Below are 22,827 nucleotides of genomic sequence, written 5' to 3'. Positions count from 1 at the left end.
CTTCACTTGTCAAAAACATAATGCCAGCTTTAATAAGATTTTAACCACAACCACTTCCTGTATTGACTCATTATACCATTCATGCAGGGTTTGCCTACGTGATTGCGTGCTGACTGTTACAACTGGTGTAATGCGTCTCATAAGATATACTGTAGCTGCATTCCCTTTCCTCTTTCTGTTGCCAAGCTAGAGTTTGAGCGAGTGTAATCTTGTGATTTCCAGCCTTTAAAACGATACACATGGATCCGGAAAATCCCTTTCATGAAAGTATCGTTCTATCCAAGTTGTTTTTCCCTGTGTTTCCTAGTGGAATGTGGATGAACGTTTATTGTGTAGCTGTGCGTTTTAAAAACTCTTTTAATCTTTCCAGGAATTAACACTAAATTAACTTATCCCTGCTTCATTATCAAGATTTTTTATCTCAAACCCAGTCCCTTTAATATTTATGCAACAAACGGTCTAATTGGAAAAATGTGTGCAATGTTTTTTTCCCACATAAAGCAATCCAGATCAGAATCATTGTTACAAGCCAAGGCAGAACAAACCACAATTCAATGAGAATAATCCAACTTTCTGTGCAATTTAGAGGTCTTCTCAGGCAAACCTTCACTCCCAGACTGTGTATCACCCCTAAAAAAGTCTTCCAAATTTTAACATGTATCTAATTTTATTGCAAAAAATGTGGGAAAAAAATGAAAATGCTGCGATTTGCATCCTAATTTTTAGCCAACCTGTTGGTTGGATTGCTATGGTATTTTGTAAGGACATTCATGGCCCCTATAGAGGAAACCTACTAACTTTGGTGATCCCCAGACTTTTCCTCTTGCACCACCATTAGGTAGAAATTTGTAGTTTTGAGTGAAATTTCTTCACGACTATTGGATAACTAATGATCTTCCCATCAGTCCCAGCTGTATTTTTGTTTTGTGCTAAGAAGCGAATGTTACCACACTATAAACCCGCTAAACTAAGATGGTGTACTACATCAGGGGTGACAGAGTTTCTTGTCAGCTTGATGTTGGCAAACGCAAGTTGCTTCTGCTACAACAAGGCCATTGTAGGAAAAAAAATAATGTTACGGACCCGGGAGAGAGGGGTAACATTCCGAGAAAAAATCCCAGAATTTCTAAGATTAAAGTTGTAAATTTACGGAAAAAGAACTTGGATATTCTCTGAGATTAAAGTGGTAAATATGGAATTGGAATGAATTAATTCTCTGCAATTTTCACACTTTGAAGTAATCCAGTGGGCCTGATTGGACCCTTTGGCGGGCCCACTGGCCGTATCTTTGACACCACTGGTGTACATGGTACACGCTAAACATCTGTATATTAGCATGCTGACATTAGCCTTTAGTTCAAAATGCTGCAGTGCTTAAGAACCACCTCACAGAGCTGCTATTGCCCTAGACTTTTAGCCTTCAGTCATTTTTATAGTTCTTTAACCAAAGAGAGAACTGAGTCAATACATTAACATGTTGCTGTTACTTTGGCCAGGCACCTCATTTATAAACGAGGCGTACGCACAAAAGAAGACGTCAAGTGCGTCTCTGAGTGCTCCTCTGTAACGCTGGGCCCAAAGCAGCACAGAGATCCATCAGGACAGCTCCAGGCAGTCGGAACCGGCTCTGAGGCCACTCGTCCTCGTTTGCCAGAAAGTCTTCTTGCGGTCGGTCTCCATTTGCCACATCTCCCAACAGTGCAAAGCCAGCCATTGTGCGTCATAACGCATTGCATGCCTTTTTCTACCCATCACCAAAAGCTAAAGGTGTCGGAATTAATCTAATTCTAAATGACAAATAGTTCTGTGCAAGGAGCATGTAATTAGTAAAACTTTCCATTGTACCTTTCACAATGGTTAAAACATGCTTTAGACCTACAATAAAAACAAACATTTAAAACAACGATCTAAAGCCATAAAAATAAACACTGTATAAAACACTATGATACTGTATATATGATGACCATATTAAAACGATGTGCTCCGCCAGACAGAGGCATCGAAAACAGCATCAGTGTCAACATTATTTGTCCTGTTTATCATGTATTCATGAGAATAAATTCCATAGCATGCCAATATAATTACAGAACATTTGAGTTGTTTTCGCAAATATATCTTCATTTGAATTTACGAAAGTATCGTAATCGTATTGTTTTTCACCGCAGATGGCTCAAACAGGTGTTTGTGTAGGATATTAATCGTAAGAATGGCTTTGTGAATTCTTCATATCATCAACGAGAGGCAATATTTCAATTTGTTTTACACAACGGTCTCAGTTTCACGTGTTTCATCCATCTGCCGTCGGTGTCGCCGTTTCTCATTTCACCCGTTTCTGTGCGTACGCCTGGGTCAGAGTATCCGCGGAGGAGCGCACATTTTCCCATCAAGTTTGCTATTTTTAAATCCCAATTCTTGCATAGAGAGCGGCATACGTCTTTTGTGCGTGCGCCACGTTTATAAATGAGGCCCCACATGAGCTTTTAAATTTGTACTTGGTTGCTTTTAGTCAGTGAACATTGTTGTTGGCTTGACTCATTGAGTTCAAATCTTTGCTGGTTTTAGTTGTTGAACTGCACGGTTTGCTTGTTTCGCTGTGTGTGAAGTGAGCCACAGAGACTTCCTAAAAGGGGTTGTTGAAGGTTAAGTATTTGTTTGCTGATCTCTACACATCAGTCATTCCCTCTCTTTAATAAGCGAGAGCTAAAAGTCTCTGCTCATTATACAGGTTATGGCAGGTCATGTAATCATTTTTGGTCTCGGACATGAAGGACGGTCACACGATGCCTGGAGAGTGGATACCAGTGGTTTTGAAGGTCATGCCACAGTGTATGTTTATAACATAATTTGAACATTCTGCCAAACAAAAGTTCAGCATGTTTCTTTTGTTTTGTTTCTAGTTTTTTGATCAGAAAGGACAAGGGTGGAAATGTGAAAGACCTTTATAACATGTTTGGAAACTCTGAAAGCGGTCTACAAGAGGCGTACATTTCCTTCCCAAGCACAAAGTCCAAGTCCAAACAGCCCCCCCCCACCCACAGTTGCCCTGTGTGTCACCCAGAAACAGTTAAAGTGTCCATAATGAGACCCGACTGAGCCTGACTCAGGTCCAGGCCTGGACTCCATCTCCACTCTACAGCTCCTCTCTTTCTTGTTGGACTCAGATTCTCTGTTTTGCTCCGGAGAGACAGAAGCCAGGCTTCCGTCTAGTAGCCTGAGTATTAACGCTGGGGTTGAGGTCAGGTCAAATGAAATAAACAATACGTTTTGTACATTGTTGTATTGAGGTGCGCATAATTACAGACATTGAACCTACTGACGGGTGCCAGAGCTTTACTGCTAACCAAAGGTCAGTGAGGTCACTGTTGAGACATTAATCTGTCATTGTCCTTGTCAAAAATGATCATGTCTAAAAATATGATAGGAAACACTATAGTCTGGCTCAATTTGCTATTTCATCTGAGCACCAGCATCCTCTACTTGTGTCCTGTTAATTCCATTCCACCGCTTCGAAACAGTGGTGTCTTTGGATAAGGAGTAGGATGAGGCCACAGGGGAGCATCTCTGGTGTCATTGTCCCTCTGAGAGATGAGGATGTGTAGAGTTTCAGCTGTTAAAATAGCACTGAGAAGGCAGACACAGAGTCTGCTTACTGGGTGAATGATATCCTGATTGAACGTTTAACTGACCAATTTGCTGACTGACTGATTGACTTGCTGGGATGATTGATTAACATGCTGACAGCTGTTGGCTGAGATCCAAGCTTGTACGGTGGTATTTTGTATGTGACGCTTGTGTGTGTGAGTGTGTGCGACCTTTGATCCTTGACACCTTCATTGCAGGATTTTAGATTAAGCATTATCTCAGAGTCTTGAGATCCCTCTCATCTCCTTTGTTTCCTTCTCGATTTACGGCATCGCTAAATTGCCAAACAGGCCAACTAAAAGCAGGACTCATTCAAAATAAATTGCGTAAACCAAAGAGCGATCAGCAATTCAGAAAAAAAGCAACAGCAGAGCAGATTCAATAAACGGAGGTAATGAGTCATCCAGCTAACCAGACACTGACATGACAGCTGTTGCGACTAACAAGACACATGCAGCGTAAACAGGGCAGATAAAGACATGAAGGCCACATTAGAGACACAGCGTCCCCAGTGAATGAGGGAAAACATCATTTATTATGCTGCTGTAAGGAGTTTGACACTCTCTAACATCAGGGTCTTCTAAATCAGGGATCTTCAACAGGGGGTCTGGCACCCCTAGGGGGTACTCAGAGTCAGTGCAGGGGGGCCTCCAAATAATTTTTTCAGAAATGAAAAAGTCCTAAAATGAATCCAACATATTTTAAGCAAATATAAATCCCCACTGCTTACTAGCCTATGTGGTAACTAAGGCAATCCACAGATACACTTAATCCTAAGGATTCATGATTTATATAGCCATGCCAACAATTATTAGGCTATTTTAATAGCTTAGTATTAGGTGCACATCAGCATAAAAGGTATGTATAAAGGCTTTAGGCTGCCCGTTATTGTAGGTCCAGTTTATTACGCAACTTCATTTTATATAGTATATGTAGTAGGGGGTCCCTGCTCCATCTATCTTTCAGTTAAGGGTTCCTTGGCTTAAAAAACGTTGAGGACCCCTGTACTAAATGAATCGGATATACTTAGTCTAATCAGTGCTAACAAGGATCATTGAGCATTTATTAAATTATACTTTAAGAGTTTGTTGGCAGCTCCTAGGCCACTAACACACAGTGTAGGGAGGATAGTAATACAGAAACATAATAAAAGAAATGCAAAAATATGCAGCTGGGAAAACTAAAGTGCAGAAAGGTGGCAGATTTAGAAAAGGGAAAAAAAAAGTAAAGTAAAAGAGGGGAAGGTGGGGGTTTGGAAGCAGAGGTATTTGTTTGATCCAAACGCAATATAGCTGCACCCTGACAGGCTGAGGACCCTGCTCAGTGGGGGATTTGCCTGGAAAACCACGTTAAAAAAAGAGAAAGAAGGGGAAATCAGAGCAGGGAGGGAAGCTGCTGAGTGTTTTTCTCTCTCTTCTGTAAGTGGCTTCCCACCTCGATGAGGACATGTGTTGGGATGCTGACTGAGGCTCCGCTGTCAGTGGTTCAGACGCTCAGCAGGAAAACAGCAGCTAAGCTCAGTAGACATCGACATAATATTCATTTTACGCTCGCACTTGGATTCCCTCTCAACTTCTTTTTTTCCCCATTCTTGTCATTTTGTATCCATTTCTGTCACTCGCAATTTCTTTCTCCATATTTCTCTCTCCCTTTCTCTCTGCTGTGTCGATTTTTTTCCTTTTATTCTGCTTTTACCTGTTTCGCTCTCTGTTGCTCTGTGACACACATTCACTCTTCCTGGTGTGTTTCTCTGTCTTCTATTACTCTCGCACCCTCCTCCTCTTTGTTTTCCTCTTTGTATAAGAAACATCAGTAATTTATAGTAAAGCACAGAAGTATACAGTATTTGGAATGTTTCCTGGTCAGTTGGTCCCAGGGAAGCATGAAATGTAGAACACCTGCTCCAAACGCACACAAACTTTCTGCATATGTAACAGTGCTGTTTAGTCTAGCTGCCTTGTCTGTAGTCTGATATACAGTACAGGCCAAAAGTTTGGACACACCTTCTCATTCAATGTGTTTCTTTATTTTCATGACTATTTACATTGTAGATTCTCACTGAAGGCATCAAAAGTATGAATGAACACATATGGAATTATGTACTTAACAAAAAAGTGTGAAATAACTGAAAACATGTCTTATATTTTAGATTCCTGAAAGTAGCCACCCTTTGCTTTTTTGATAGCGCTGCAAACCCTTGGTGTTCTCTCAATGAGCTTCATGAGGTAGTCACCTGAAATGTTTTTCACTTCACAGGTGTGCTTTGTCAGGGTTAATTAGTGGAATTTTTTCCCTTATTAATAAAAAATGGGTGGCTACTTTGAAGAATCTAAAATATAAGACATGTTTTCAGTTATTTCACACTTTTTTGTTAAGTACATAATTCCATATGTGTTCATTCATAGTTTTGATGCCTTCAGTGAGAATCTACAATGTAAATAGTCATGAAAATAAAAAGGAAACTCATTGAATGAGAAGGTGTGTGATAAATGAAGTGTAGCCATCGTTTATTTTCCTTTTTACATTTGTGCTTTTCCTACTGCGACATGTCAAAATATCTTTGTAAAAAAAGTCAGTTTTGCTCTGCCTGCGTTCTTCTGTAGACAGCGAGTAGGAACCTACAGCACGTAACGTTAGCAACAATACACTGTTAGCCTGGCTACGCTACCCAATGAGTACTAAATGCAGACGGAGAGCAACCTATGCAAGCTAACGTTAGCATATAACATTAGTCAAGATGAACACTCTTTTGACTGATGGTCAAATGAGCACAATTGTTTATTTTTGCTCACAGAACGATGGGCTCATTGTCAAAGACAAAAAATCTAGGTCATTTTTGTTCAGTTGTACTTACAGTAAATGCTTTATCATACGAGCTAATATTTATGTCAATTATGTGGACTGCAAACTGAGTCCCACTGTGTCTGAGATACAGATGCAGAGAGAAATGAGAAATGAGGAAAAATGTATCACATCATTTAAGTGCTATTCATCTGTATCTGGTTGTAAAGACAGAGGGCTGCTTTCCATAGCAGATGATGAGAAGCAGACGTGTGTGTGTGTGTGTGTGTGTGTGTGTGTGTGTGTGTGTGTGTGTGTGTGTGTGTGTGTGTGTGTGTGTGTGTGTGTGTGTGTGTGTGTGTGTGTGTGTGTGTGTGTGTGTGTGAGACACCACATGTTCTCTCCTCTACGTGCTGCATGTTGGTGTGTGTCTCCAACTGTACGCTGTACGTTCAGGGCCTGCTGGGATCTGCAGTCAGACGTCCCCCTCTTACAAGTCGTGAAACAAGCTATTACGTTGCTGCTGTCACTGCAAAAAAAACATCCAACTGCAAGTATGATGTTGTAATTTTTCTCATGTGAATTGGAAAACATGCATCCGTAGTTTCCTCTTCCTTTCTAAGAAATGTGCTGTTTGTACATGTTATCGCGCAATAAAACGCACACAATTTACATTTCACCAGCAGCCCCAGTGGCTTGTCCCGCAGTGATTGGGTCAACACCAAAATGGACATTAAACAGTGAAATTAGGTGCTGAAACCTGTTATGTCAAACAGCAGGAAACCCCCCGAGTGAAGAATGAAAGGAGGTGATTTGATTTAGGCTTTAAACAGGTAACAAGGACCAGATGCCTGCATCATTGTGTGTTTCTTGTGTCTGGGCATATGTTAATGTGCAGTATGTGAATATGTTTGTGCATGGATGCATGTGCAGGTTGTTGTACTTTGTAGATGTCTGGATTGAATATTACGACATTTAATATTTTTTTATGCGTGTTTGTGTGTGTTTGTGTGTGTGCCAGGTGCACATAAATGAGATCATCCTTTAGGCTTGTAAATGGGCACACAAGAGGGGATGCAGTCTTATTTTGTAGATGTCTGGTGGTATTGATAAACTGCAAATATGTGTGTGTGTGTGTGTGTGTGTGTGTGTGTGTGTGTGTGTGTGTGTGTGTGTGTGTGTGTGTGTGTGTGTGTGTGTGTGTGTGTGTGTGTGTGTGTGTGTGTGGCTGTGGCTGTGTTTGTTCTGGTGATTAAATTCCCTCTAGCAGCAGTCTGTTTATTATCCAGCAGATTTTAGTAAGGCACTGACAGCTCTGTCTTCAGCTCAGTCCTCATCATTAACACAATGTATAAAGTGAATTTTTTTGCCTCCAGCTAAACGTTAAAATACTCGGTCAAAATCTCCGCTCTCGTCAAGTGGAAACAAATAGTCGACTCGCACATGATGGCAACACATTCGGACTGAACACGATCCGCTTACGGATTGTTTGCACTGCATCCAGAAGTCCACAGGGGCATCTTATTCAAACTATCGCTCTCTTCTCTCCCTTTGGCGTTTTCTCTCTGTATACTTTGGATGGTGATCAACAAATCCCAAGCTGTGGGAACAGCAACCTGGTCAATTTTTTTCTCACAAAAGAGTTTTTCAGCAAAGCTGTACCGCCCTGAGTTTTGCTGTTTCATTACACTGAGACACACTTAACGTTGTCCTCTGTCTTCATTTTCACAGAAAAACTTTTACAAGGCCTTTGAGTTACGCTTCCTGTGTTTAATTGTCTTCGTAGAGCTGCAGACCAGAGTCGGACCTCCCAAAAAACTCATTTTACATCTTTTTCTGATTAGTGTTCACCTGAACGTCCCTCTGGACAATCACAATGGATGATTTTTTTTGTTTTCTGCTTTGCGTACAATCTGCTCTACATTAGCTCTTTTCACTCCCTTTATTGCTGCACTGTCACTGTCAATACCTCAACACAACAAATTACCGGCAAATTAATAACAGGTTGGAACGACATTGTTGTTGCAGTATTGTTTGAAGTCATCAAGCCCAGTGGGTTTGCATGTTCTGAATGCAAGGAGCTTTTTCTCATGTAACAAAGTTTAAAACGGAGAATAGAGGACGTGAGTGTAACACCTGGGGAGTTACAAGTGAAAGCGGTTATAACTCTCTCAATAACTCCATGTTTTTTCAACATCAAGGCAGTCACAGGGCCATTTAGAAGACTTTTAGAGGCAGTGTTGTAGTCTAATGTATTGTAATGGGTATACTGTTGTGTATATTTGGCCAGAATCTGCATTTTGGTGGGGGCATATCATAGTGGGGGGTCTGGGTGTCATCCCCCAGGGAAGTTTTGAGCATCAACGACTTCATTTCCTGTATTCGGATACACTTTAATGCACCAATTTACGGTGGAAATACCTTTATTTAGCCTATGTGAAGAAGAAAAACACAGATGACAATCAAAATATATGAAAAATATAATGGAAAGTATGTTGTTGCGTGTCATCGGGCATTTTTAAGTGGGTAGGCTATATGGAAATCCTGGAGCTTTCTTAGTGGGTATAATGTGTATACCTGCGTATCACGTAGGCTACACCACTGCTTAAAGGCCCTTCTTGGTCTTATCAGTCCATTCATTTGAGCCTCAGTTACAGTCTCTAGTGGGACTTTTAGAAAAAGGTCCTCCTTTAAAACAGCTTTACTGTCATGGCATGAAAACTCAACCAGACACTTCATTATGACCGGTCTGTCTTTAGCTTGTCCTCACCGCTGATCTCACTCACCCTTATCCTGTGCTTACCCATCCCACTTTGGTCACTGTTTCCCTCCTTCAGTTTAAAGTGTGTTTCATTGGGGGAAAAAAAAACATTATTCAAGCAGCATCCAAGTAAAAATAAGTGTTACTTTTGAGAGCTTCTCTCTTTTTTGCACACACACATCTGAAGACTGACGTGATTCTTTCTGTTCTGTGTGTATGTGTCTGTGTGTGTGTGTGTGTGTGTGTGTGTGTGCGTGTGTGCGCATGTGTGTTTTCTGATTAGTCAGGACTGAGGGCCATGATTCACTTCACATGCTCATGGAAACTAGCCTTAATTTACCTTTTTTTATTTCTACCAATATTTTAAAGTGCTCATATTATGCTCATTTTCAGGTTCATAATTGTATTTAGAGGTTGTACCAGAATAGGTTTACATGGTTTAATTTTCAACAAAAACACCATATTTTTGTTGTACTGCACATTGCTGCAGCTCCTCTTTTCACTCTGTGTGTTGAGCTCTCTGTTTTAGCAACCGAGTGAGGCATCTCACTTCTGTTCCGTCTTTGCTGGGAGTCGCACATGCACAGTTGCTAGGTGAGGACTGCTAGCTGTTGCAGAGTATGAGGGCGTGCCACGCTAGCAGCTAGGCGAGCATTATAACGTGTGTTACAAAGTGACGCACGTTTGTCTCTGAAGTAAAGGCTGGACTACAGTAGAGCTGTTTGGAGCAGTTTGTGAACAGTGTTTTCTGTTGGAGATGGTAAGTCCCTTTGGGGTGGACTTTGGACTTTTTCACTTTGTAAACCTAAAACGTGCACAAAAAAGATATATAACACAATAAAGGAAGGGGAAAAAGCCAAAAAGCATAATATGAACACTTTAAACATTTAATTTGTAGATATATAGCTGGAAACATAGCTTGTCTGTGAATCCCCCTTCATGTCCTCCATCACATGTTAGACGCCTAGACGCCGACCACTCTTTGCTGTCAGGTACAGGAGGAGACTGTGTGTGTCTGTCACAGTTGAGAGGGTCTAAAAAAGCCACATTCCTGCAGTGATACTGAGCCCGGACGAGGTCTCAGAGGCCAGAGACGACTGGAAGAGTTTAAGACATCATCATCATCACAATCATGAAGTCCTTCCTTTAAACAAGTGAAAGTCAGGCAACAATAAACGTGTTGCCCCATAAAGGTTTCAGTCTCTTGATGGCAGAGCACTTACAAAACAAACCAAAGTACTAATGAGCCAATTTGAAAATCTGGCATCAAGTGTGAAAATGAACCATTCGCCTACATTTCATTAAAATCTGGTCAGTGGTTTGTGGAAAACCCTTTCATGAAGAATGTAGGGTAATTTACAAAATGTCACAATGAGGTGGTGAGATTCTGCATCACTCTCAATCATCAGGAAATCTGGTCTGTGGTATCTGAGGTTTTGTGTTTAATGGAACAGAGAATAGACAGGAAGAAAGGGGTCTGGTCTCACACAAACACTTTAAGTAACCCTAACAGTTATATGAGTCAACTTATTTTCCTTGCTATTCATCATATCTTAAGGATTTGACTGGCTTTTAAAGACATGGTTCATTATGTTGGGGGTAATTGGAAAATGGGGGAACCCACACTCATGTAACATTCTTGAAGTTTTAAATACAATTTTGAGATGTAACACAGGATCATGCGGATTAAGGTTGTTGTTATTTTTTTTGACAAACCTACCGATTTTCATAAAAATCACTTTCTTGAAGTTGATATTTCAGGAAATACACATACTCACTTTCTTGCCCATAGTTAATTTACAACAGTAGTTAGCAGACACTATTCCTAGGGTGCTGAAATGATGACTGTGGGGAAATCCGCGAAAGGTTAAAGGGTGTTTTTGAAGAGGGGGGTGGTGATGGGAGAATGGCAGGAGACATGATGGAAAGATGGGGCGAGTGGGGAGAGGTGAGGCATAACGGAGGGGAGGAGAAGTGCAGGTCAGCCTGTATTCTGGTGGAAGTGGTTCAGACCTCCTGTGCTCCCAGTCAAAGCTTCCTCTGTTAGGCCAGAGCTCTGATGTTTCCCCTGAGGCCTGGGTCCTGGAAGTGGGCTGGCAGAGCAAATAAACAGAGAGGAGGTGCTCACTCTCGCCACACTAACACCTTCACATATGTATACTCACAAGAGTTTAAAAAGAATACACACACACACACACACACACAATTATACGGCAACAGTAAAAGCGCTGTGCATGCGGCTGCGCGCAACACCTTCACACCTCTAGGAGGAAGGTGACGTAGAGGCTTTTTTTGTTTAATTTGTGGAGACCAAACCTCCAAGATCAAGAGAAGATTTTTTGGGGAGTTTAGGACATTTGGAATATAAAGATTTGATTAGTTTAGCCTTCTTATAAAGTAGAATAAATATGCTTTCCCTGGGGATTTAAAAACACACAAAAGGTTTATGTACAAAACGCCTTATTAAGAAAAAGCTCATCCCAGCAGTTGGAGCACATTGAAAAGACAAAAACCAAAAAAGCTCCACATCAGCAATGAACGATACTGACGCCCAAAAGAATATATATAAAGAAAGGACATGGCAGCCCTCCAAAAATGTGTTTCAATGTTAGTCTCATCATGCTAATGGGTTTTAGCGTAATCCATCATCACACCATCATACGCAACCAGACCAGCCAAGTTTTTGAACTGCTTGCGACTGTGTGTGTTGCTGAGCAAATAAATCAATTACAGCACGGTTGATGAATACAACATGCTGCAATTGTAACATGTATACGCCACATCAGTAAGAAGCATCCATCAAACTGACACGTCATACACACTAACACATATACACACACATGGCCGGTCTCCTGTCCTGGTGTGTCAAGAGGCCGTTGACCTCCACTGAGCTCCACTTCCTGTGTTCCTCCCACCAGTCCCAAGAGGGAAACTCTAAGCTGACAACAACCTTCATCCCTGTCTTTTAACCATCCTCCTCCTCTCTCCTTTCTTTCCATTTCATCCCCCTCATCTCATTTTAACATCCCACCCCCTCAGTTAATCCCACATTTCTGCAATCTGAGGCGATACACAGGAGATGTGATTTATTTCGAAGGATATCAGAAGAGAGGGATATTGAAGCCTCTTTTAATCTCCCTCACATGTAGAAACTCTACCTACAAACCAGGAGAACCACATTCTGTAATGTGAGTGGGACTCACAATAAGGAGTGACAGCATCGTCAATGGAAAGCATCATCCATACTGTGCCTTGCTCTCAGGGCTGTCTAGGCTGAGGACTTGGTGGGGTTTTCTTGGGGTGCTATAATGAATATCACTGTCTTTGTAGCGCATTCCTGCCTGCAAATGCGCAAATAAATCACAGTTACTCTGGATGGGAACCCCCACCCCATGGAAGGAGACCCCTTGCTAAAATACATAATCTTTAGTGTAAAGTGATCCAGGCCCAGGCCTGCCTCTGGATTCTGTCTCAGTGTTTCTTCCAGTGCTGCCGTGCTGATTTTGGCAGCAGCTGCCGTAGCAGACAGGGGTCGTCCATGGGCCCGACTGCACCTCTCGCTGGGCAGGTAGCTGCAAGGGACTAGTGACAGTTGGTACCCAAAGACTAGAGAGGAGGGTGGACAGGGATGGAGTTTAGGATGCTTTAAATGGGATCAGGGTCAGTGTGGCATGCAGACTCAGTGTGGAACAGTAATCACATGCTCGAGGTTGCATGTAGACACCATCAGACATCCTTAAAGTCTACTACACAAAGAGCCGATAATCGGCCGTCAGACAGTCTGGCGAGGTCAGTGACTCGAGTCTGTTCGCTGTGTTCCGTGCCGTCGTTCGTCCGAGGGGCCGTCGGCCTTCATTTTGGCCAATTTGACATGTATAATCGGCGGGGCGGGCTCTGCCGGCAGTCGGACGCAAATGACCCATCTGATTGGTAGAGTGCTAACCCGGAAATGGGGAGCGGAATGAGCATGACTAGAGTCTCTCAAAATCTGACGAAAATCTTTTAAACTGACCTCTGTTGAGCTGAAATGAAGATAGATTCAGAAACTGCATGGCCTATTTCTCGCTTAAAATGTTTTCAGAAACGTTTCGGTGAACTATTTTAGTACAATATGAGATTGTATTTTGAACAAGCCGCCATGACAGTCTGGCTTTGAATTTCCGGAGAAACCAGACCCACGTGACACGTTCGTCCAATCAGCTGCCGGTTTTCATTTTTGGGTGACAATACACATTAGCGCCGCCTGCTGTTATGGAGACGTATTACGTCTCGTCGCTTTGGTGTGTTCCGAGGCACTTTTTTGACCAACTCAGAGAGACTGATCAGTGATCAGTCTAACTGCCTTTTCTGCCAAGGGTCAGCAATCTGGTCGGTGTGTCTGGGGCTTAATAAGACACACCACCAGGCCAGGTCAGAGGCCTGTCAAGGATGACTAATATTTTTTTTTTATCTTGCTCACAAGAAACAGCAATAATCATTTCACTACTTGCTACAGATCTTTTCCATGTGCATGATCTGTATTAGAGCACTCAGGAATTTAGTTTTAATGGATTGTAGGAGCTAATGTCCAATCTATTGCCAGTTCTTTGTTTATTGTAAGTTATTGCACTCTACACAAGCTGTCAAAAACAGCAGCCAGCAGTCACAGTTAATGATATCTGCACTGACAGTGTGTTAGCAAAAGCCAAGAGAGGCTGTCCAATTCCTCTCCAAACCTCTCTATCTATCATCCATGTTTTTTCTTAATACAGAGCATATCCGCTGTGAAACATACGTAACTTGCTACTAATTACAACACATATGAATTTAAATGCGGGCTTAAACAGCCAAATTAGTCAATACTGCAGGTCAGCCTATAGAAGGTAGAAGATACTACCTGCTACAGGCTGAGCGATAATCTGACACAAGTACAAGTCAACAACAGATAAACTACCAAAAACGCATCCTTAGTAACAATATCCTGCTTCGTGTATATAATTTAGTACAAGGCTACAATTCATTACAATAATTGCAAAGAATTGAACAGTTCACTACTCATTTATTTGGGTCATAATCCACTGAACACTGCAGTGCTGTGGTTGTTAAGCTTAGTTGATTTCTTGTTCATGTCATGTTATGTCATGCCATGTCTGGCTGTTTTTGTTTTATTACACAATATACACTGTTGAGAAAACACTTGAAATGTATCAGTATAGAGCCAATACTCAATAGCAACAATAACAATAGCAGTATTATTTGCAAATGTGTGTGGAGAGTTGTGACACTTTATCTCATTTTGTATGTGTGTACTCGGGTACATGTGTAACAGAAAAATCTTGAAATCAATGTCAAATGGCTGTATTTTGTGTGTAACATGCGTACCAATCTTATGCACATTTATATTTTTGGGTACATCATCACTCATTAAGTATGAAAATCTAAATACACGGAAATTCAAGTACAAGTTCACAAATCTGAGGAGTACAGATCTGAATACAGTTTCACAACTCTCAACACAACTCTCATCATTGTATTGCTTCAATAGTGGCCCCATAGTCAGTCAGGTTGTATTTTGAATCTTAAACATTATACATTTAGAGTTAAAAGTTATAATAAATAGTACACAAGCTAATTCTCCGGCATTTCTCGATATTGATGCATCAAATTAGACCCCACCATAACATATGGAATTTAAGGTGAATTTTGTGAATCATTACATTGCAAGTTAGTAAGCAGGCCCAGTATTCAGTCCCTCATGTGGCCATACTGCTGTATGGAGAGGTGTGCAGGATGGCTAACCCTCTACTCCAACCTCACAGATAAATCAATCAGATAGAATCAATTTATTGCAGCAACAAATTGATATAAACTAAAGCTTAAAGGGGCCATGTTAAATTTTCTTTTAAACAAACAAGGGTTATGTTTACATTCAGTGTTTCTCTCAAAAACATATTGTGTATATCCTTGGACACCATAAAACATTTGCAAATCTTTTTATTTATTTATTTTTTTTAACTGCATTGTTTACCTCCATGTACATAAAGCAGTCTTCTGCTTCCCTGCCTTGTTTGCACATTGCTGTGTATCTTGGCACAGTACTGCCACCTATATGTCAGTGGAATAGTGTTAGAGTAATACAAACTTTTGGAAGGACTGCGTATGGCTGTGTTTACATTGACGACAATAGAGGAAGCTCTCAGCTGATCCTGAGATGTGTATGAAGTGTTTTGGTTGCATTTGTGCATTTAGGAGCTGCATGCTGGTTAAGAAAACTGGTTTAAGGAGTTTTGAAAAATGTGTGCAACCAATTGTAAAAACAAACAGACAGATTGTCTTGTTTAGTGCTGTAGTTTAAAAGTGGCTGTTAAAGGCTCCTGGCCTGAGCAAGTCTTATGAGGAAAGGAAAATATTCCTCTGAATGAAATAAAGATGGAAACACCTCATCAGGTTTAAATGGACAGAGGGCAACATGAGGCCAACAACATGTCAGTCTGAAGAGAAGAGAGAGAAAGAGACAGCGATTATGTAAACAGCTGGTGAACCAGTGGAGTTCGTTGTGAAACAAGAGTCTGATAGAGCGGCCGGAATATAAATCGACGTGTTTCGAATCACAGACTCGATTTGTAGCCCGAGTGAAGTAAAGTGCACAGAGAGGACATGAAAAAGAAGAGAGAGTGAGAGGGAGCTTGCTAGTGTCATGGATCGCTCGCGCTAATAAACATTGACTGATATTAAAAGGCTGTACCCAATTACTGGATGGCATCCGAGCCCTTACACAGACTCACACACACACACACACACACACACACACACACACACACACACACACACACACACACACACACACACACACACACACACATGTATGTGCAGATGTGAACACACACACCATTAGATTGTTTTGGGTTTTGGAAGGTAGGTTGATTTTTCTAGGACAGATTTCTTTTTTAATCAAGACTACTGATATCCAATATTTTGTATAATCATTTTTTGGTCCATTTTCATGCCAAAATAATACTACTACAATGTATATATACTGATAAAAGAAGCATACTTGTATTCCTACCAGACAAACGTCTACACACACATACATTTAGTCTGATTCCAGTGAGCGTAATGGTCCGTGTTTTAAAGGCTGTGTCATGCCTGTTGCCTGTCTGACCAACATGCTTTCACATTCCAAAACAAAAACACACGGGTCACCTCTCTCTCCGCCCTCTCCTGCTTGTCCAGAGGCCCCGGGTCTTCCTGTCCTGTCCATCACAAACACCCAGGGGAGAGCTGCTGAGGCTGCTGCATTTCTGACTGACAGACAGCCTGTCGATCTATATGCACTTTGTAGTGTGTTGTAGTCAGATCAGCTGACTTCACCGCTCTGTGGATCATTCACACAAGTTGTTTTTTCTGTAATTTGCCACCATATTGTTTCTGGTCTCTGGTTTTCATGTCTTTATCTTCTCTGTTTACTCTAAGTTTCTTGTGGAGCTTTCAGTTGGTCTGTCATGGCTTGTTTTACGTTTGACCAATGTGCAAATGTGTGATGATTTACCACTAACATTAGAAGGCCAGTATGTACGGATGTGTGTGAGTGTGTGTGGGAAGGTTAGTAGCTATAAGAGTATAGTGCAGAGACCATGAAGGATCCAGAGGTGAGGTGAGAGTTGAGAATTACCACATTAGAGGTTAGTCTAATGCCGTAAATCCAGAGAGAAACGAAGGAGATGAGAGGGAGCACAAGACTCGGAGATAACGCTACTTTATCTGTAGTCCTTCGCTTCCGCCTTCGTGTAAATCGACTTTCTTCTTCACGCTCGGATGTTTGTTTTCTTCCAGTTTTGCCCAAGCTGACAGCAACTCCCACTCGCACACTGTGAATTCTCACACATTAATCAGACTTTACACAGACTTTGTACTAGGGAACTGGCAATGAAAGACCGTTTGATATCCGATCTAACTGAAATGTTGTTAACTCGCCTGTACAGATTATTGAATGCATCTCCTCTTTTAAACTTATCAGTAATATAAAAAAGTCTACTCTTTTGTACTTGCGTTACTTCCACGCACCCCAGCAATCTTTTTGGATCAGTAAAATAAATGAATAGCAGTCTTAACAGTTTAGACAGTATTGCTAAACTGAGAAAACAGATTGCATTTTATTATCTAAATATTGCTTGATCCCATTACTGAAATTCTGCATTCAGCAACATTTATCAGTTGTGCTGCAAATACTCATCTGCAATAAATTTATGTTAGTGCTGCATAGGAATTGATTTATGTTGCTTGAAAACACTTCATCCAGCTAAAATGAAATGTGTTTTTTATATAAGGTAACATGGGGCCAGAGATTGCTGTGGCACTAAAATTATAAAAATAAAAGAAACTGAATGTAGATCTGTCATGGCTGATAACCGATAAGATCAGTCTGTACTCTTAAAAAGTAAGAATTGTTTAGGATGATTAGGATGAATTCAGTGTTAGTGTAGTTATAAAATCAGGGTCGTCATCTTGAATAAAGATGTTGGCAGTGTTAATATATTTGAAATTGTGACTTTTTGTATCACGAGGACCAGATTGACTTGAAATAAACTTTCTAGTGGCTTTCAGGACAGACTTGCATCTGCAATGCATTATTCCAACTGAGATGACTGACTGACTGACTGACCTAATTGATTGATTGATTGATTTATTGACTGATTGACTGACTGAATGACATCTTAGCATTCATTCTCCTGTCTCTACCTCAGCTCAATGCCTGGACTTATCCATCCCTCTCAACACACCCAGCTATAGGCTGCAGATTAAAGCTGCTCTCATCTGGATCTCATCACTTTAGGCCGGCCTCGCCGTTTTATAGGTTATTTTTCATTCAGGAGAAGGAGGCGGGATCTCAGAGTGATTTAGTGTTACACTGCATGGAGGCTGGAGGAGAATAAAAGCAACTTGTTGTCATGAGGGGGCTGTGAATGAGGCAGCACACTAACTCCCCTCCAGTAACAGCATGCTGTTTTTAGGACAGGAGTCGTGCATTCTTCCCCATTTTGTGTGTGTGTGTGTGTGTGTGTGTGTGTGTGTGTGTGTGTGTGTGTGTGTGTGTGTGTGTGTGTGTGTGTGTGTGTGTGTGTATGTTGTGTGAGCGATTTGTTGCGTGGCTGTGCTGCTCCAGTTTCTGAGCCATTTCCTCTCTGTTTTTCCAACTGTAATGTCTGTAACATGTGGTGGATTGTTGCGGGATTGCTGGGCAAGTGTCACTGCCAAACACCATAAATCAATTATGGGAGAAATTGTTTCCCAATATTCATTGCACAATACTTTATTTCAAAAATACTGCACTTACTGAACTGTTACGAGCTTACATCACAAAAGCAGAAACTATAAAGGAGTTCAACACTTGAGTTTCAGTAATAACTTTATGTTTAGTTTACTTGGTCAGGGTTCAAGTACTGGTCAGGGAACAAAAAGAGAAATAAGCCAAATCAGAAAAAGTAGTGCCAAAACTGCAGCTACTCCTCAGTATATATTTACATGAAGACTTCTTTTTTTTTTTTTTTTTTACTGTGTGGTGAAAACAGTGGAACAGACCAGAAGCCCTCCGACATTTGGAGAGGTAATCTGCTTATAAGTGTTTTTACTTACTATATATATATATATATATATATAATATATATAATATATATATATTCAGATTTTCAGTGCTTTTGTATGGGTCAGCAACCTTTTCTATGATGAGCGTCAATGTTTAAATCGCACTATTGATCTTGATTGAACTGCTGAGCTAAGATAACCGGTTGCTGGTTGTACCACACACAGAGTGCAAAGCTGCAAAAAAAGTATTTCCCAAAATGTCAAACTATTCCTTTAATGATGATTAAGGTGAAAGGCTGGCCCTGCTGATGTGAAAACGGTGATAGAAATACAAACATCCGATTGCTATTTGTTTTGTTTTTCAGGAGGAAATGCTGTGACGGATTCAGGTTTGTGATGGGCCAGTGCATACCCGAAAGTAGGTAAACCATTCACACTATCCTCTAAAATTGGCTCGAGAACTCTCACATCTGATTCACATGCTCCAAATCTGATATCATTTCTCCACTACAGCAGTTTCTAGATTAAAACCACATTTGTCTATATGGACCTCCACAGAAGTCCAGATAATCCACATACTATAGTCGACCTTTGTCATTTTGAAGTAATTATGTTTAAGGAGTCGTATCAGATAACTTGTACATTGCAGTGTACTGCACTGGAACAAACAAAATATCAGCCAACCAAAAAAGAAACACACAGAGAACTGCCCTATTGTGCTGTGGTCATCCATATAAAAAACAGGTTTACTGTCTATAGCATCAAAACTTTGAATATATACTGAGGTATGCCTCCACAGAATAACAGTGAGTCACATCGGCCACTAGGGAACACTGTTCCTCCATGAACACAACAGCCTTTCAAGGATGGATGTGCCTGAAAATATATTACACATAATGTGTGTATATACCATATCAATATATGTTGGGCATATGGATCTACTAACATTTTAAAGTTTAACTTTAAAAAACTAGAGTTACTCAAATGTGGACCACACAAGATTACTACAAAGTCTGATGTTCCACTATGTCTTGAGACCGATGCATTACTTGATGCATATTTATTTTTTTTTACAGACAGTTTTACTTGATATTTACAGCAGCGGTGCTTGCTGTGATCTATCCATAATTATGTCAAACTTAAAGTACATTTCATGCAACAAGGTATAATGTAAACACTGTCGAGCCACAGAGCACATATATATATATAATTATCTTTTATTCAATACAATTATAATTATCTTTGTTTCTCATTTAATTTAAAAAGATGAAGTGTTTTTGCACTTTTCATAGCCCCAGCCAGAGGCTTTAATTAAGAGTGGTATGAGATAAAGGAAGTTGTTGTGGGTTCAGTTATTATAATAGGCCTTTTTCACAGCAGACACTTTGACTATATATTATTGTATGGTGCATTATATTAACCCAATGTCCAATTGTATTTGGGTGTCTGAATTCTGTGTGAAACTTACAGACTATAGTTACCCTAAAAAATTCCCACAGTGGAACGAAAAAAAGTAATGTCCATGGGTGTGGACTACTTTCTGCTAACAATCCAGTTATGCAACACTACATCTGTCAGTAATAATGCAAAAATAATGCTGATTCATAAGTGCCCAAAATCTCAATTTACTGCTCACTATAGAGCAGCTACTGAGTAGGGAGTAGTAGTGTAACATTGCCGGTGGCTCCGTTCAACTCAAGTGTCCCAGTAAGCCGTGACAGTGAGCCAGGACCTTGAAACTGAAGCAGCTAAATGGAATTCAGCATTCATTCATGTTATTATTAGAGCCTAAGGGGCTGTCTGTGGGCTGACAGTAGAACCTGTATTGGTCAGTTTCCAGTTGTAGATTTGGAACTGTAAGAATGTAAGAAGGTGGTGATAAAGGCGAATAGTGATGTCCAAATGAAGCTTCATGAACCACTAGTTTTATTTGTTGACCCAACTAGATGGCACTCTTGGTTTAGAGAAAAATGCTCAAGGAATGGCAATTTAGTCTGCTTTCAATCCTTTGTTGAACAGAGAGCGCCATCTATTGGGCTAAAACATGTAAAGAAAATGCCTCACCAAGCTTCACTAGTGATTACAGTAACGTTGGTATCAGTGATCCTGAATAACTTGCTCAGTCGGCGTACTCTCTGCCTCCTCCCTCTCTGCGTAGGCGTGGATGTGTGTGCAGCGTCGCCCTGCGAGCAGCAGTGTACTGATAACTTTGGACGAGTTGTCTGCACATGTTACCCCGGCTATCGCTTCGACCGAGAGAGACACCGCAACCACAAATCTCCTTACTGTCTGGGTCAGTACACTCCCTTCTCATCTGCCCGGTGCTGTGAAATACTTTTGACTATGATGTCTATTACTGTCATGGAGTTTTTCTCAAACATTTCATCACACAGTGACCCACGTGCATATTAAAAGAGGGTCCTCAAATAAATAACTTCTGTAATGCTTCTTTAAACAGCACTTAAAGTGAGATTTGTTTTTTTAAGATTTTTTATTTTGTTTGTGATAATGTAATTTTTTCTCTCTCCCCCCCTCCCCACACTTTTACATAAAGACATTGATGAGTGTGAGCATCCAGACAGCAGCATATGTGACCATGAGTGTGTGAACACAGTGGGCAGCTTCCTGTGTCGCTGTCGCAGTGGCTACATACTCGCACCGGACCAACGCTCCTGCATCCCTGTACACAGCTGTGAGTTTATGTCACAACTGAGCTACGTTTGGATGAAAATTCAGTAGCAAACTCAAAATCATTGTCCATTAGTACATGGGTTCGTTGATTATTTGTCCATTTTGAACAATAGGGTATGATACTGATGATTCTGATATGGACGGTGGTTGTTTTAACGCTTGTGCTGTAATTGTTTTACTATTTTACACTCTGGGATTTAAGTGAACTTTAATTGTGATTAAGTGTGATTTGACTGTGTGTTGCTCAGCACAGTGTGACACCAGTAATAGGAATGTTCAGGGTTTGATTCCCAGTGCAGCACCCACGACAAAATTGTGTGCCAGAATTTTTTTTTGAAATGTATGCTTTGTTTTGCAGTGAGTTCATCTGGGAAGTCAGACACCCTGATGAGTGCTGGCACCTGCTCGTTCACCTGTCAGGATTTTATGAACATGAAAAACAGTCTGCTGCAGCTAAAACTGAGGCTGGGCAACACACAGTCACCCAACCAGGTAACATTTCTAAAGTACTTTAGAGAGGTAAAACTAAACTAAACCACAGTTAAAAGATGTCTAGTATTACTCATCTAAAATGTTGTCATCTACACACCCCACTTTTCCTCTATTTATCCTACAGAGTCTTTTCTCTTTGTGTTTGTAGGTACCTGGTCTGGCCAACAGCAGTGACAAGCCGTCTCTGGGGAGGGCAGGAAAAAGTCCTGATAGCCCTTGTCTTCCTGGTTTACCCGGCCCTCCAGGAGCTCCTGGGGTCCCAGGTAATGTAGACACACACTACCATTTAAAGGTTTGGAATCGCCTGCCACATGATTGGGTGCAGTGAGATGGCTGAGAGGACTAGAAAGTCCTCTTTACAAATAGATTTTTTGTGTGAAGGGTTTGCAAAAAAGAAGTAATGTTTCATGGAGAACAAACGCTGTACAATGGTTCAACCAGAAGAGACAAAGATACCTCTGAGCAACACTTAAATAAGAATAGAAGAAATCAGCAGTCATTGGTAAAATAAACTGTAAGCTAAGTATCAAAATGTGTGCAAATTTAAATAGGAAGACGTTCCTGTTTCAGTGTCAAGTGCACAATAATGCAGCCTATAACATGATGGAATTAACAGATGTGTTGCTTTAGCAAAGCTATTCTTCAGACTTCACACTAGAAATAGAAGGTTAGTCTAGGGTTAGCACTATTAGAATATCAGCTGAACACACATACGTACATACTACATCAACCTCTTTAATCTAACCATTGAATAGACTGCAGAGGGCCCAATTTCCCCGTTGTGATTCAATAATGATCAAGGGTCACTTACGCTTTTCTGGACCTGAAAACAGATCCAAGTTCTAACGGTATTCTCCCCTGTCATGCAACACTGTGGGGACATCGACTAAATGGAAGTT

General features: G+C 40.8%; 1 protein-coding gene across 1 annotated transcript in view; it reads left to right on the top strand.

Moving 5' to 3' along the window:
- LOC120556171 (collagen and calcium-binding EGF domain-containing protein 1-like) overlaps positions 1-22,827 on the top strand; it is a 37,157-nt gene that overhangs the window by 9,766 nt on the left and 4,564 nt on the right. The window contains exons 3-7 of the mRNA XM_039795587.1: positions 19,111-19,163; positions 20,904-21,038; positions 21,300-21,437; positions 21,795-21,928; positions 22,077-22,191. Of these exons, the coding sequence (XP_039651521.1) occupies positions 19,111-19,163; positions 20,904-21,038; positions 21,300-21,437; positions 21,795-21,928; positions 22,077-22,191 (575 nt within the window). The remainder of the gene's footprint in view (positions 1-19,110; positions 19,164-20,903; positions 21,039-21,299; positions 21,438-21,794; positions 21,929-22,076; positions 22,192-22,827) is intronic.

This window comes from Perca fluviatilis, chromosome 3, assembly GCF_010015445.1.
Source record: "Perca fluviatilis chromosome 3, GENO_Pfluv_1.0, whole genome shotgun sequence".
Classification (NCBI taxonomy): Eukaryota; Metazoa; Chordata; class Actinopteri; order Perciformes; family Percidae; genus Perca; species Perca fluviatilis.
This window is presented reverse-complemented; position numbering and strand designations above follow the sequence as displayed.